Source organism: Aulonocara sp. 'chitande type north' Nkhata Bay, linkage group LG13 (assembly GCF_057382095.1).
Source record: "Aulonocara sp. 'chitande type north' Nkhata Bay isolate Kocher_YH1m ecotype deep benthic linkage group LG13, A_spYH_male_GT1.1, whole genome shotgun sequence".
Lineage (NCBI taxonomy): Eukaryota > Metazoa > Chordata > Actinopteri > Cichliformes > Cichlidae > Aulonocara > Aulonocara sp. 'chitande type north' Nkhata Bay.
This window is the reverse complement of record NC_141356.1, coordinates 24,317,628-24,329,673: the sequence shown is the minus strand read 5'-3', so window position 1 is coordinate 24,329,673 and position 12,046 is coordinate 24,317,628. Positions and strand designations below refer to the sequence as shown.

General features: G+C 37.2%; 1 protein-coding gene across 1 annotated transcript; it reads right to left on the bottom strand.

Annotated features, from left to right (window-relative positions):
• Positions 1-927: 927 nt before the first annotated feature.
• On the bottom strand, positions 928-11,147 carry plek (pleckstrin). Its single transcript, XM_086259325.1, has 11 exons — positions 11,049-11,147; positions 9,467-9,631; positions 7,584-7,639; positions 5,265-5,420; positions 4,550-4,731; positions 4,167-4,258; positions 3,880-4,064; positions 3,649-3,753; positions 3,298-3,381; positions 2,701-2,770; positions 928-2,596 (listed from the first exon to the last, which is right to left on the bottom strand). Exons 3-11 carry the CDS (start codon positions 7,623-7,625, stop codon positions 2,457-2,459), a joined length of 1,056 nt encoding a protein of 351 aa, XP_086115451.1. The 5' UTR covers positions 7,626-7,639; positions 9,467-9,631; positions 11,049-11,147; the 3' UTR covers positions 928-2,456.
• Positions 11,148-12,046: the final 899 nt, after the last annotated feature.

The window sequence follows — 12,046 nt, the reverse complement described above, 5'->3', positions numbered from 1 at the left end:
ATTAACGTTGATAATGCCCATTGAATGGACCAAAAACATCCGAAGTCAGTGTTAATGTATTGTATATCCAGCTTCTACAGTGAAATTGCTTCATTATAACCACATCGATTGTTGGACTTTGTATCTGTACATAAGAATTTCATGATGAAAGAACATTCACATAAATGGCATGCTGCCTCTTCTCAGTGATCACTACCTTCCACTAGAACTGAAAGGATGCTTGTGTTTTAGTGTTTTGTTTTGACCACCACTGTTTGCTTCTTAGAAGAGACTAACAGTGGGGGATTTAGAATGATGCCTTTATTGAATTGTTTGGTTTTTTTTTTTGTTCTTTTTTGAAAATCTAGTGAGGATGAGAGGTTTGAACTGGCAGTGTATTGTAAAATGTTTGTGTTAAGGTGTTTTCCCTAACGAATTCATGGCTCTTTGCTGCTCTTAAAACACTGACTTTCTGTGGAAAGCGTTCTGAGACATTTTACTATACTCAATATGCTTACTGCTCCAAGTCAACATATGCGACTCAAAAACTTCCACTGATTTCCAATTAATCACGCCAGTCTTATAGATATTACACTTGATTGTTTAAATACAGTGTTTACTATCATTGCATTTAAAATATAGTCTAAGGGTTGTTAGTATACTATTGCTTTATACATAGTTCCATTTACTACAAGGTGCATAAGTGCGCTTTATTAAACAGCTGAGCTTCAGTCTTCCATCTTTCCTTCATAGAAGCGCCTGGTTATTTCTTATGGGGACAGTATTAAAAGTCTAAGTGTATGTAGACTAACGTGATTTCAAAGCATAGTGATATGACCATTTTACACCGAACACAAGCTCCCACAACTGACTGATAACAAAAATATAAAGTTGATATATAGCGCCCTCTTGTGTTAAAATTGTAAAACAAACATATGCAGGAAGCTACAGTTAGACATTCTGTTTTTATTATGAAATGTTGCTTTTGCTGATTTATCCTCTCACCCTCTCTTAGAAATATTAAGAAGAGAAACATGCTCAAGTACTTAAAGAAGCACCAGGCTCTGTGTCAAAACAAGGATATAGTAATGACTTGAAAGGGGAACAGTTGAAGCCAAAGATTGTACCTAACCCTCTAGTATGGCAATGGTTCACTGTACTGTACTAAAAAGACATGAAGACAGAAAGAAAATTAAGAAGCAGTGACTCTTGGTAGAAAGGAGAAAAAGTTGTCAAAGCTGTGCAGTCCTGCGCTATAGAATTAAAATTAAGAGTAAATTGTTCATTTAAAAAAAAGAGCCTAAATGGCCAAAGTAACATATTTTATTGAGTCAAATTTATATCAAAGACCTGCAGCTTCATAGTTTTTGCCATTGTTCCTTTCCGTTATGGTAACGTTGTCTCTAAGTGACACCTCAGAAAGCATTGTGTCAAAAGAGAGAATGCTATGTCCCGTGTAACACAGAAAAATGAAACCACAATCAGATAGGTTATTAACATATTTGTAGTTTACATAAATGATATAAACCCAAGTATCAAGGTGCCAGATAAAGGGCCATCTCAAATACCACTAATCGCTCCTGAAAATAAAATGCTAGATGGTCTGTAGTGGCGTATGCTGCTAAATTTGACTTATATGACAGGGATTTTAAAATAGAATGGCAATGTTCTCACTTTCAAATAGGTCTGAAATAAATAAGCATTAGTCCAGCTAATATAGACAAAACTAAAAAAAAACCAACGAAAAACTAAAAAAGCCTTCATGAACTCATCAGTTTAGCCGTTAGCACTAAAATTACATTTCTGAATACACATAATAGTGTACGCTTGTCGTTTCTGTCACTGATAAAGTGTCTCATGTATGCAGCAGGCCTGTAAGCCACAACGTGTGAAACTGTGAAGGTTGAAAGTGATTCGGAGTTAGTTCACGCTCAGGAACCAACTGTGCTCGTGTGATAGCTAGAACTGTCTCCGGCTTTTGAAGGGCAGGTTAAGAAGGAGGAAATCAAAAAACCACAGTGGAGTGAATAATAAGACTCAGGAGGACAAAAAAACCCAGTTTATCTTTCATACTATCTTAGCCTTTATCTTTTGTCATTTGGTGAGACTCAGCTGTATCGTAGTTTTACAGAATAGCATATTTAAAATAAATAGATATTTGCAATGTTATCTAATTATAATTCATTCTATTTATTCCTCAGCTCATTTTTACTTTGCTATCATATCTTCGTGTTCACTAAAATAGAGTAAACATTGGTTATGACACTTTATATTAAATTTGACTGTCTTTAGTTACAGCAGAAGTGATGTTTGCAGTTTGATAGTGTGTAGAGAACTTTATATTTCAAGTTCCTCTAAAACAATTAAAAACTATACAAAAACGTGGGTGACAGAATATAATTACAGAACTACCAAACTTTTGCATTCGATATGCCGCTGCAGCTGTTACATATTCCCCTGCTGCTCCATGCTATTTGTTATTTTCCGCTTTTTGACACCATCTGTATTGCTTTGATCCACTCCTTTCTTTCTTGGTCTGTAGCAGCTTGGAGGAAGTAGTGAGTCTCGTCTGCAGTGATGATCTCAAATAGGTTGCCATCAATATCTTTTTTTTTGGCTGAAAGCATTGAAAGACAAGGCGATGAGTTAAAGGGGATGACGTGAAGACAAACTATTAGAAGAAAAGCTACATGTTTATTGCATGGCGGCAGTCTCACACACCATCAGGCACATAGTCCACAGCTGTGACCACCGCCCCACGGAGGTGGATTGAGCCCAGAGGGTCATCAGCCTGACAAGAAGAAAAGAAATTAGAGGAATATAACAGAAGGAAGACAACTTGTGTAACTAGGGAGGGGTTGTTTCTAAACGATTACCCCTTATTGTTTCAGTTCTTTAAATTATTTTTACCGTTATTATTTTGAGCGTAAACTTAGAGGAGAGTGTGCTTTTGCTGTAGCAGCTCCCAAACTGTGGAACTATCTCCCTTTAGAGATTAGACAGGCCACTTCCCTACCTGTTTTTAAGTCACTCCTGAAAGCCCACCTCTTTATGGCCTTTGTTGGTTTTTAGTTTTCAGTTTTATTTTTGTTGTTTTTAGTTGATTCTATGCTGTTTTATCTTGTTTTCTTTTATAATATAGGGCTGTTTTAATTTTTTATGTATTATGTATTTTATTTATCTATTTTTTGCTGATTTCTGTTATTCTATTGTTTTTAACTTATTTTCTGTACAGCACTTTGGTCCTGTGCAGGGTATTTTAAAGTGCTTTATAAATAAAATTGGATTAGATTGCATATCTCCAAAATCAGTATTTACCTTTGCAGGATCGTAGTAATGTATATAGGCAGGGTCATCTCTGAGTATGAATTTTCGCACCTTCCAGTTCTTCCGTCTATGTCCCTGTGACAAATAACACAGTTTGAGTTATCAGATTTTTTATTTGATTGTATCACTCAGCAGCGAACACAGGTTTCCTCTTTGAGAGAGTGACACGACTGCTGGAGGTTACTGTTATCTTTATCTCTGTTTTGAAGGATGTTTTGCAGCAAGACAAATGACAACAGTGGCTTCAAATCGGGAGACGTCTGCAGACTTTGTAGGTCAACTTTCTAAGAGTATAAGTTGCAACAAAGATGCTGGGAACATTTTTCTTGTTTTCTGATTCACCTGTTTAACCAAACAGCCCTGTTTTATGATGTTTCCTCTGAATTCTTCCTTTAGAAGAACATCTTCATCACTGGAGTAGCCTTCACAAAAGAAGCCACTGTCTGCCTGCAAGCACAACAAAACAAATGTATATATATTTATAATATACAATGCTTTTGCCGAGTCCATAAAGTCTATGTATAATACAGTTAACATATTGTTAAACGGCAGTGTTTGCTCAGGTTAACTTACAAAATAATAGAGAGCTTTTGTCTCATCTAAGAAGGCTGCTTGCTCTCCGCTTTCTGCTCCCTCTTTTGATAAGTCACCTGCAGGCTGGAGAAAACCCTCATTCATGAGCCCTGTTGCCAACATGAGTGCCTCAGGTCTATTTCTCGCCTTTTCCTTTGAAATCAGCCAGTCTATCACCGTTGCACCTTTGCAAAAATGGGGAAACGAAGAAAAATGGTGAGAACATTTGAAGTTAAAAAAGAAATTCTTGCACACCTGTTACATCAACAAAACTGAGCCAGGTGTACCGGTGAAGCAGTGGTTGAAGACTCGATTCTCCTGTTCCAGTTTTAACTCTTTCACGCCTTCATCCTGGTTTTTCATCTCTGTGTACAGCGCACTGGGGAAATAATGAGAGTGCTGTCAGTGTTGCTTCTTCATTCTATTGAAGTACAAGCACTTTACAGCTCACTGAACCTCACTGAAGTAATGATGTTCCAGTAATTTAGCCGTTGTAGCTAGGCATGCTGGGATATCAGATTTCACATTTTGTATATATGCTGTAACCTTAAAATAGGTACTGTAATCTGATAGCAAGTGTTTATATAATAGACAGACAATTACTGTTAGCTGCTGCTGTAGTTCTTAAAGTATAATGAATAAAATATTAACACAATTTAACACAACATACGCTAGGTTGACTGTTTCAGGCAGGCGAATGGAGCGTCTGGTAGACTTTCTGGCAAACTTTTTTCCCCCTTGGATGCAGGTTATGGCTCTCTTGATGTCCTTGACCCAAAGCTCTCTCTCCTCCACGTATGAGGCTTGAAAAAAGTGATCTTGCTTCTTCTCAGTGGTTATCTTGAAAACCAGCTAAAACAAGCATATTTAGTCAGTCTAACATTTAGATGGCATTGATGGTCTCAATTTGAATCTACCTTTTAGTACTTTTACTGTGGAGTGTGAATAATGAATAATCTCTACATCTAACTCTTTAGAACTAGTTCTTAATACATTATATGGACAAAAGCTACTCCTTGTAATGTTTGAATTCAGCTGTTTTTATTCCCACTGCCACAGTGTATGAAATCAAGCACTTAGCCATGCAGTAGGCCTCTACAAGGTTTGAAGAGCTCACTGAAACAGGATGCCTGATTGCAACAAGTCAGTCAGTGAAACTTTCCTTCTTCTTCTTCTTTTCCCCGGTCAGCTGTGAGTGGCCTTATTGTAAAATGGAAGCATTTAGGAGTCACGACAGCTCAACCACAAAGTGGGAGACCACATAAAGCTGCAGGGTGGGGTCACTAAGTGTGCAAAAGTCACCAATGTGCCAATGACTCAATAACTGCAGTTTTTGAGTCAGTAGTTCCCACCCTCTTTTTTTCCATATAGCAACATTTTCTTACCATCCTCTTGACAAAATCCTGACAAGGGCTGCTCAGTGTTGCTCCCTTCAATGGGATCATCCCTTTAGGTGAACGGTCTGTTTTCTTTTTATAGAAGTCCACTCCATCTTCTGACAACACCACCCACACTGCACTCCAGGAGTTTAGCAATGTACCCTGAGGATCAATAAGAAATAAGCTGCTTTAAGCCAAAATGCAAAATGCAAAATGCAAAAAAAAATTATATATATATATATATATATATATATGTGTGTGTGTGTGTGTGTGTGTGTGTGTATATATATATATATATATATGTATATATATATATACAAAATAAATGTATTCTTCCACACACCATCCTGCTTAGAATTACATGTGGTAACAGCTATGTAATACTTTGTATACATTTATTTTTAAAATGTAAAACACCATGCCTTAAAGGCCACTGGTCACTTATATAAAACAAACCAAAGTGTCACCTTTTCGTTTAAATAATGTAGCAAGAAGAAATTTAATTATGTTTTGATTTTGAATGAATTCCCTTAAATAAACAAATAATCATATGTCCCATGCGGACTCTGATCTAAAGTGCAACATTAACAAGCACGCTTAAAAAGGAAAGCAGGGTATACTTTCTTGGCCCCTTGTTTGTGACATGTAAATGCAGAAATGAATCTGCAGCTTGGGGAATCTGTTAATAGACTGCTTTCACTTTGGGTTTGTGCTTATAGATGTTTAACTTCACCTGTTTGGGTTAAGACAAACCATTATATCTGTCAAGCTCGCAGTGTTCTCTGCTCCATTCACTCCTTAGGGAACTAAACTTTTAACGTGTGATTTCATCATGCCAAGATCTGAAGACCTTTTCAAAAGACTTATTTAATTATTATTTAACAAATTATAATTAACTATTTAAATTATTTAACAAAATAGTTAAATTAATGAATATCATCCTAAAGTGGTATAGTTTTCAATCAAGTGGCCTTTTGTCCGGGGTCCAGATGATGAAGTTCAATGCAAAATAAGCCTTTGAGTAGCTCTAGAATTTCATCACAGGAAAAGACTGCACACATTTGACTCGTGGCAATAACAACGCCTTTTGAAATTATGTGCTCTGGCCATCAAAAATGTAAAAGAAAATGTTTTATTGAAAAATAAAAAGGCCATAAAAAACCTTTCCAGATTTAACATCAGCACCCACATTGTGGGCCAGAATACAATGCAGTGAGTTTCCATTGCTGAGGCATGATATGTTGGCGGCCCAGTATTTTTGTCCATATAGTCTAAATTTAGATATGTCATCCATGAGACATGGCTATGACTAACACCACTCGCACTGTCATACATCTTTCATAATTGAACAAGCGAAAGGTCATCATTTCTACATAGCTGTTGTCATGCACGCTGAAAAGAAAACCAGTGTCACAAAACTTAAAACACTTCCTGAATGGCCTTTGATCAGCATTTCAAGTGTGTGGAAAGAAAAAAGTCACACCTAGACACAAAAAGAACAGTGTGCTGATGTACCTACCAAATGTATGAACGTTGACATTCATAATAAATTCCATTGTGCATGCAGGAAATGGCTTGTCATCTAAGTGTGTGAATATTCTTCATAGTGATTGTGTAGTACATTGGAATTTGTCTAGTCGTTACATCTTTTCACTGGTTTTCACAGCACTGTTTGATGACAGCGCATTGCAAATGACATTGTTTCAGGTCATATATTCAAATGTTCTCTTTGAGCGACAGTTTATAAGTAGAACAAGGCCACAACACATTCATGTTTTACTTCGTGTTGTAAACAGAAGTAGGAACTTGAGTCACTGTTGCGACTACAGAACAGAAATGTGCAGTTGACTGTCATGAAGTACCTTTCAAGAAACTTGTATCGCTGTTCCCAATTGAGTAAAACAATGTTAGTTTTTTGCTATTCCTGAATGACATATTCATTGTCTTTTTGTGAAGTAAAGCTTTTTCTGCAGGTGTCCTGATTTCCTTTTCAAGTGGCTGTTCTTTCATCTTAGTTTGAAACCTCAGAAGTTGCCCTACCCTTTTTATTCAAATTGTTGTTGTGGGTTTATTTTTCTTTGAAAATTATTTTTTACTTAAATTTAGTTATTACACTGAATTGACAATGGATAAAAAAAATCTAGTCTTGTCATTCCCTCAATTTTGTTTTTGTTTCATTATCAAAAAATAATGAAACAAAAACAATAGTATTACAGGAAGTAACAATAGTATTTTATACTTACTTTATCAATACTTTAAAGAAGCTCTGTGTTCACAAAGACAATGGTAAGAACTTTCTGGTAGTTTTCATGTAGTTATTCTTACCTTTTTTACTAAGTATCCCTCTCTGATCTCTTGTGGCTCCATCACGCTGCTGTCTGCTGCAAATGTGACTCTTGTCAGTAACTGTCAAAAAAACACCCTCTTATCCATGTCAGCTCTCTCTCTCTCTCTCTCTGTGTCACTGTCAAACCACAAAGAACAGCGTACCATGAGCAGGAAGTTGTGCTCTTGGGTGTCTGCCAATAAAGACTGGTCAGCTAGCTTCCTCTTCTCTGCGATATAATTAGTTTGTGCTGCTCTGCTGAAGTGTCTAAATTTTATAGTGTTAAATTTAAAGAGATAGCATTGGAGCTCTAATAATAGATGCCCTTGTTTGCGTGTCATTATGGTAAATTTCTGTTTCTATCCATTTCAACAGAGAAGCTTGTACTGGTAAAAGTATTTGTATTCAGCTTACTGTAAATCTGCTGCATTTAGAAACCTTCAAACCAAAATTTTAAGCCATTTTTGCTGTGTTAGTCAACTTGTATTTCCCCTACTGTATTTCTGTCTTTTTTTGTTGTTGTATTCTTTCCCCACTGTGTTCCTTCTTTGTCTTTTTAACACTGCGTTGAATTTGTCGTGATGTCCAGCAGCAGATCAAGTGGAGCAGAGGGAGGACCTAATTGCTGACCCGTGGAGAGCAGAGTTAACAGAAGGTGAGCAGTTTGTTCAGGCTGGTTGGCAAAACACTACAAAAAAAAAAAAACCAAACTAAATGAGGAACTAACCATGAAACAAGCCAAAACCAAAATGAGGGGATAAAGTAGTCGTATTACCAGCCAACTCAAGAACAATGAACAGAATTTTACTATTTTATGGCTCAGAAACAAAGTTTTCCAGCTGGGGGAGAGCATCTAGGGAAGAGGCAGTCTTGGCAGGAAGGATCATAAGGAACCCAGCATCGGCTGATGTGGCCTGGGAAACAGTGGAACCTCCAGCGGGCTGGGCAGCAGGCCCTCCGGCAACCACCAGCAGCCACCGCCCATGCCTCAAAATTTTCATAAACAAAATCTGCTGGGTCTATTCTGATCAGGGCATACTGTCATGATCTCCGGCAGCAAATCGAGTGGAGCGGAGAGACGACCCAAATGCAGACAGTTGAAGACCTGTCTTAACAGAAGGACAATGTACACACTGCGGGGTGATCAGGGAAGTGGAAACACATGGGAACACAAAAAGTTGATTTTGTTCATCTGGACATAACATTTTCAGTGGGAGGCCTGACAAGTTAGACCTGTGTTGTGCCATCCGCTTAGGCAGAGGCTGTTTGGTTTTCTCGACATATAAATCATTTCAATCCTCCTGGCAATTACTCTGTTTGTGTCGGGGAACCCAATCCTTGGGGTGGACCAATTTTTGGCGCAGTGTGTTTTGGGAGTTGAAAGCTACAGAATGTTTAGAAAAAATACTTCTCAACTGTTCTGATACTCCTGACACATAAGGGATCACTAAGGGTTTTCGCTTAGACAGCAGTTGTCCTTCTTTCCTGGATCGGCTGGAGCTTTCTTTAGGTGGCTTCCCGGCTTTGACAAATGTCAAGCTGGGATCATCACGTCTACTCAGGGCCTTTTTGAAGTGTTTTTGTTCTTCGCTGGCCGCTGTATCTGTGGGGATGGTGTTTGGTCTGTGTTGTAGCGTCCTGATGACACCCAGTTTGAAAGATGATGAGAGTCAAACCTTAAATACTGATCTGTATGCGTTGCTTACAGTACACATTAACTTTTAAATGTCCCCCATTACTGACTGAAATCTCTTAAGAAGGCTAGTCTGTCATTTCTCATATCCTCCCTGGTGAACTTGATGTATTTGTTCTCTGGTTTAATGTGATCAGTGAATTTGGTACACCCTGATCTCTGATTTTCACCCAGTTGTCATCCACATACCTGAACCAATGACTTCGTGGTGTTCCAGGATAACAGGGCCCTCTTTTCCACTTCTTCCAAGTAAAAGTTGGCCTCAATGGGTGAAACTGGGGAACCCACGGCACAGCCATGTTTCTGCCTGTAGTACTGACCGTTGTATGTGAGGGTCAGTATGAAGACACAGTTCTGAGAGCAAACACACTTGGTTGGTGCTGAGTCTAAAACACAAACTCTTGGTCAAAGACCCATAACAGATACATTTGTACATCTTACATAAGGCACAAAAAAACCTATTTTTGCCTGCGAACAGAAAGAAGAAACAGATTTGTTAGCACTAAGCATGAATTGGAAACATGGGAGATATGTCAGCGTAATAGGAATATTCATTAGTAAGCATCTAAGGTACATGAACTTAATGTAATTTGACTCTCCACCATCCATCTGGGACTCTCCACCATTTGACCTTAGAACTGAAGAAGCTTCTCGGATGAGAGGTGAAACGTCTTCAAGTAACTTAAAGAAGTCCAGACGCTTTTCTTTGCAAGCTCCTTTGACTACTATGACCTGGATGACTGAGAACCTTCACAGACATAATGTAATTTGACCTTGCTCCTCAGAAGCTGTGCTTAGCTTCTTGGTTTTCACTTAGTTTCTGACATAAAACTCCCAAATCCTCTTTTGCTGTATGTTTATGAAAATCAATACTTTCCCAGTTTCAAGCCAAAGGTTCCACTTTCCCTTTTCATATGCACTGAAAATATGTCTAAACAAACATGTTTTTGTTTTTTTTTTGTTTTTTTTTTACTTTGGAATATTATCACTTTACATACACTGTGTTCAGTATAAGTCAGAAATAAATGTCAAAGTTTATTCTCCACTACACTACACTACAAAGCAGATTAAGTATGTATAATCAGAAATTCTGTGTATGACTTCATCTAAAAATGTATGATTGAAAGTGTTCATATAACACTTTCAATCATACGTGTTTTCAAACTTAACTGAAGCTTCTGATTTGCATATTCTTATTGCATCTTTCTTCTGTATGTTTTGTGCTGCAGTTTTTATAATCTGTAGGATGATTTCATGATGCTATGAATGTTTTCAGCAACCTCACATAAATGTGATTCTCTATTCTAAAAACACTCCCTAACTGATGCGTTGCACCTAAAGCTGAGCTAAGGTAGACGTTCTCTGCCCTAAAAAAAAATTACTTTTTTTCATAATTGCACAATTTCTTTTAAATGTATTTTAGCAAAGTATGCAGATTAAATTTTAAAAAGCGATAACAGCTTCATATATATAATATGCTTGCAACTACAGTTGCCCTTTGCGCTCTTGTGAAAAACCAGTTAATCCCATGATTCAGGGGTATGTAGAAGCATCCTTAGTGGTAATTATTTGAAGTAACTGTTTTCTGCATGACATTAGTAAGTAAGTAAGTAAAATTTTATTTATATAGCACATTTCTAGATAAAAGATCACAAAGTGCTTTACAAGGTATAGGAACAGATTAAAAAGACAAAGTACAGTCAAAAGTTAACAAAATGCAATTTTAAAAAGATGTGTTTTTAGCTGTTTTTAAAAGTAATCAGTCTCTCACAACATTGTGGAGGGCTTTTGGCCATGGCCACGGACATCTCAACATGCAAACTGGAGAAGCGCTGACCTTCCTAGCAGTGGATGACCCACTCTACCTCCTGAGACAGATGATAAAATATTTTATAATTACAAATTGCAGTTCTGAGAAACATTAAATATGATCTTTTCATTAACCATTAAAAAGAATTTACAGTCCCACCTTGTTCATCAACTTGTTATCAAGAACGTGCCTGCCACAACGTTTCACAACCAGCTGTCATTTGTTGGCATGAAAGGAAGTCTGCTTATCTGTTGTTTCAGGTTTCAACATGATGATTCAGCTGTCGGTTTCACCAGACTTAGTCACATTGAGTGTGACGCAAGATTGCAAGTAGTTTTTACTTTCACACTTTTCTTCTTTTAATTTATTTTAGTTAGAGTTTTAATATTATTTCTTGAGAACTAAAATATAAATTTAGTCATGTTGATTTTCTGTTCTGCAACCTTGATTGAGCTCAACGGTATATCTAAAGTGAATTGTAAAATGAGTGATGTTGTTTTGAGATAATGTGACATCATAGCTTTGCCTAAGCAAACACCTCCTCCTTTTGTTCAAACCTTTTAATTTAATTTTGTTTTCTTTTGTTTTTTTGTGATGTTTTTAATGCACCTCTAGAGGGCATAATAACTACATTTAAAACTAAACGCAACACATGAATCCAGGAACACTCACTTGATTTAGCTCAAAAGTGTGAATGATCCTGAGAAAGTCATGCTAAAGATGGCTAAATAACTAATTAATTTACTAGCTCAACTGTTACAAGCTTTCACATGTCCAGAAATCTCCCCAGTGATGTTTAAGAGATTAAAATGCAACTGCCTTCCTTTAATCATCCAGTTTCTTTCTTCTTCTTCTTTTCTTGTGAGGCTATGATGATCTCATTCCTATAAACACGGATCACAGGAACGTTCCCGATGACCGTGGCATTTATCAAAAAGGACACCAGCCATACTGTTGTC

Bases quoted from the DNA above. Each gene is read 5' to 3' on its own strand.
- plek (XM_086259325.1), bottom strand. From the start codon at position 7,625: ATGGAGCCACAAGAGATCAGAGAGGGATACTTAGTAAAAAAG. The intron at 4,065-4,166 runs GTACACCTGGCT...ATTTTTGCAAAG, and splicing joins CTTCAACCACTGCTTCACCG to GTGCAACGGTGATAGACTGG. The intron at 2,597-2,700 runs GTGTGTGAGACT...CAATGCTTTCAG, and splicing joins TGTGGACTATGTGCCTGATG to CCAAAAAAAAAGATATTGAT.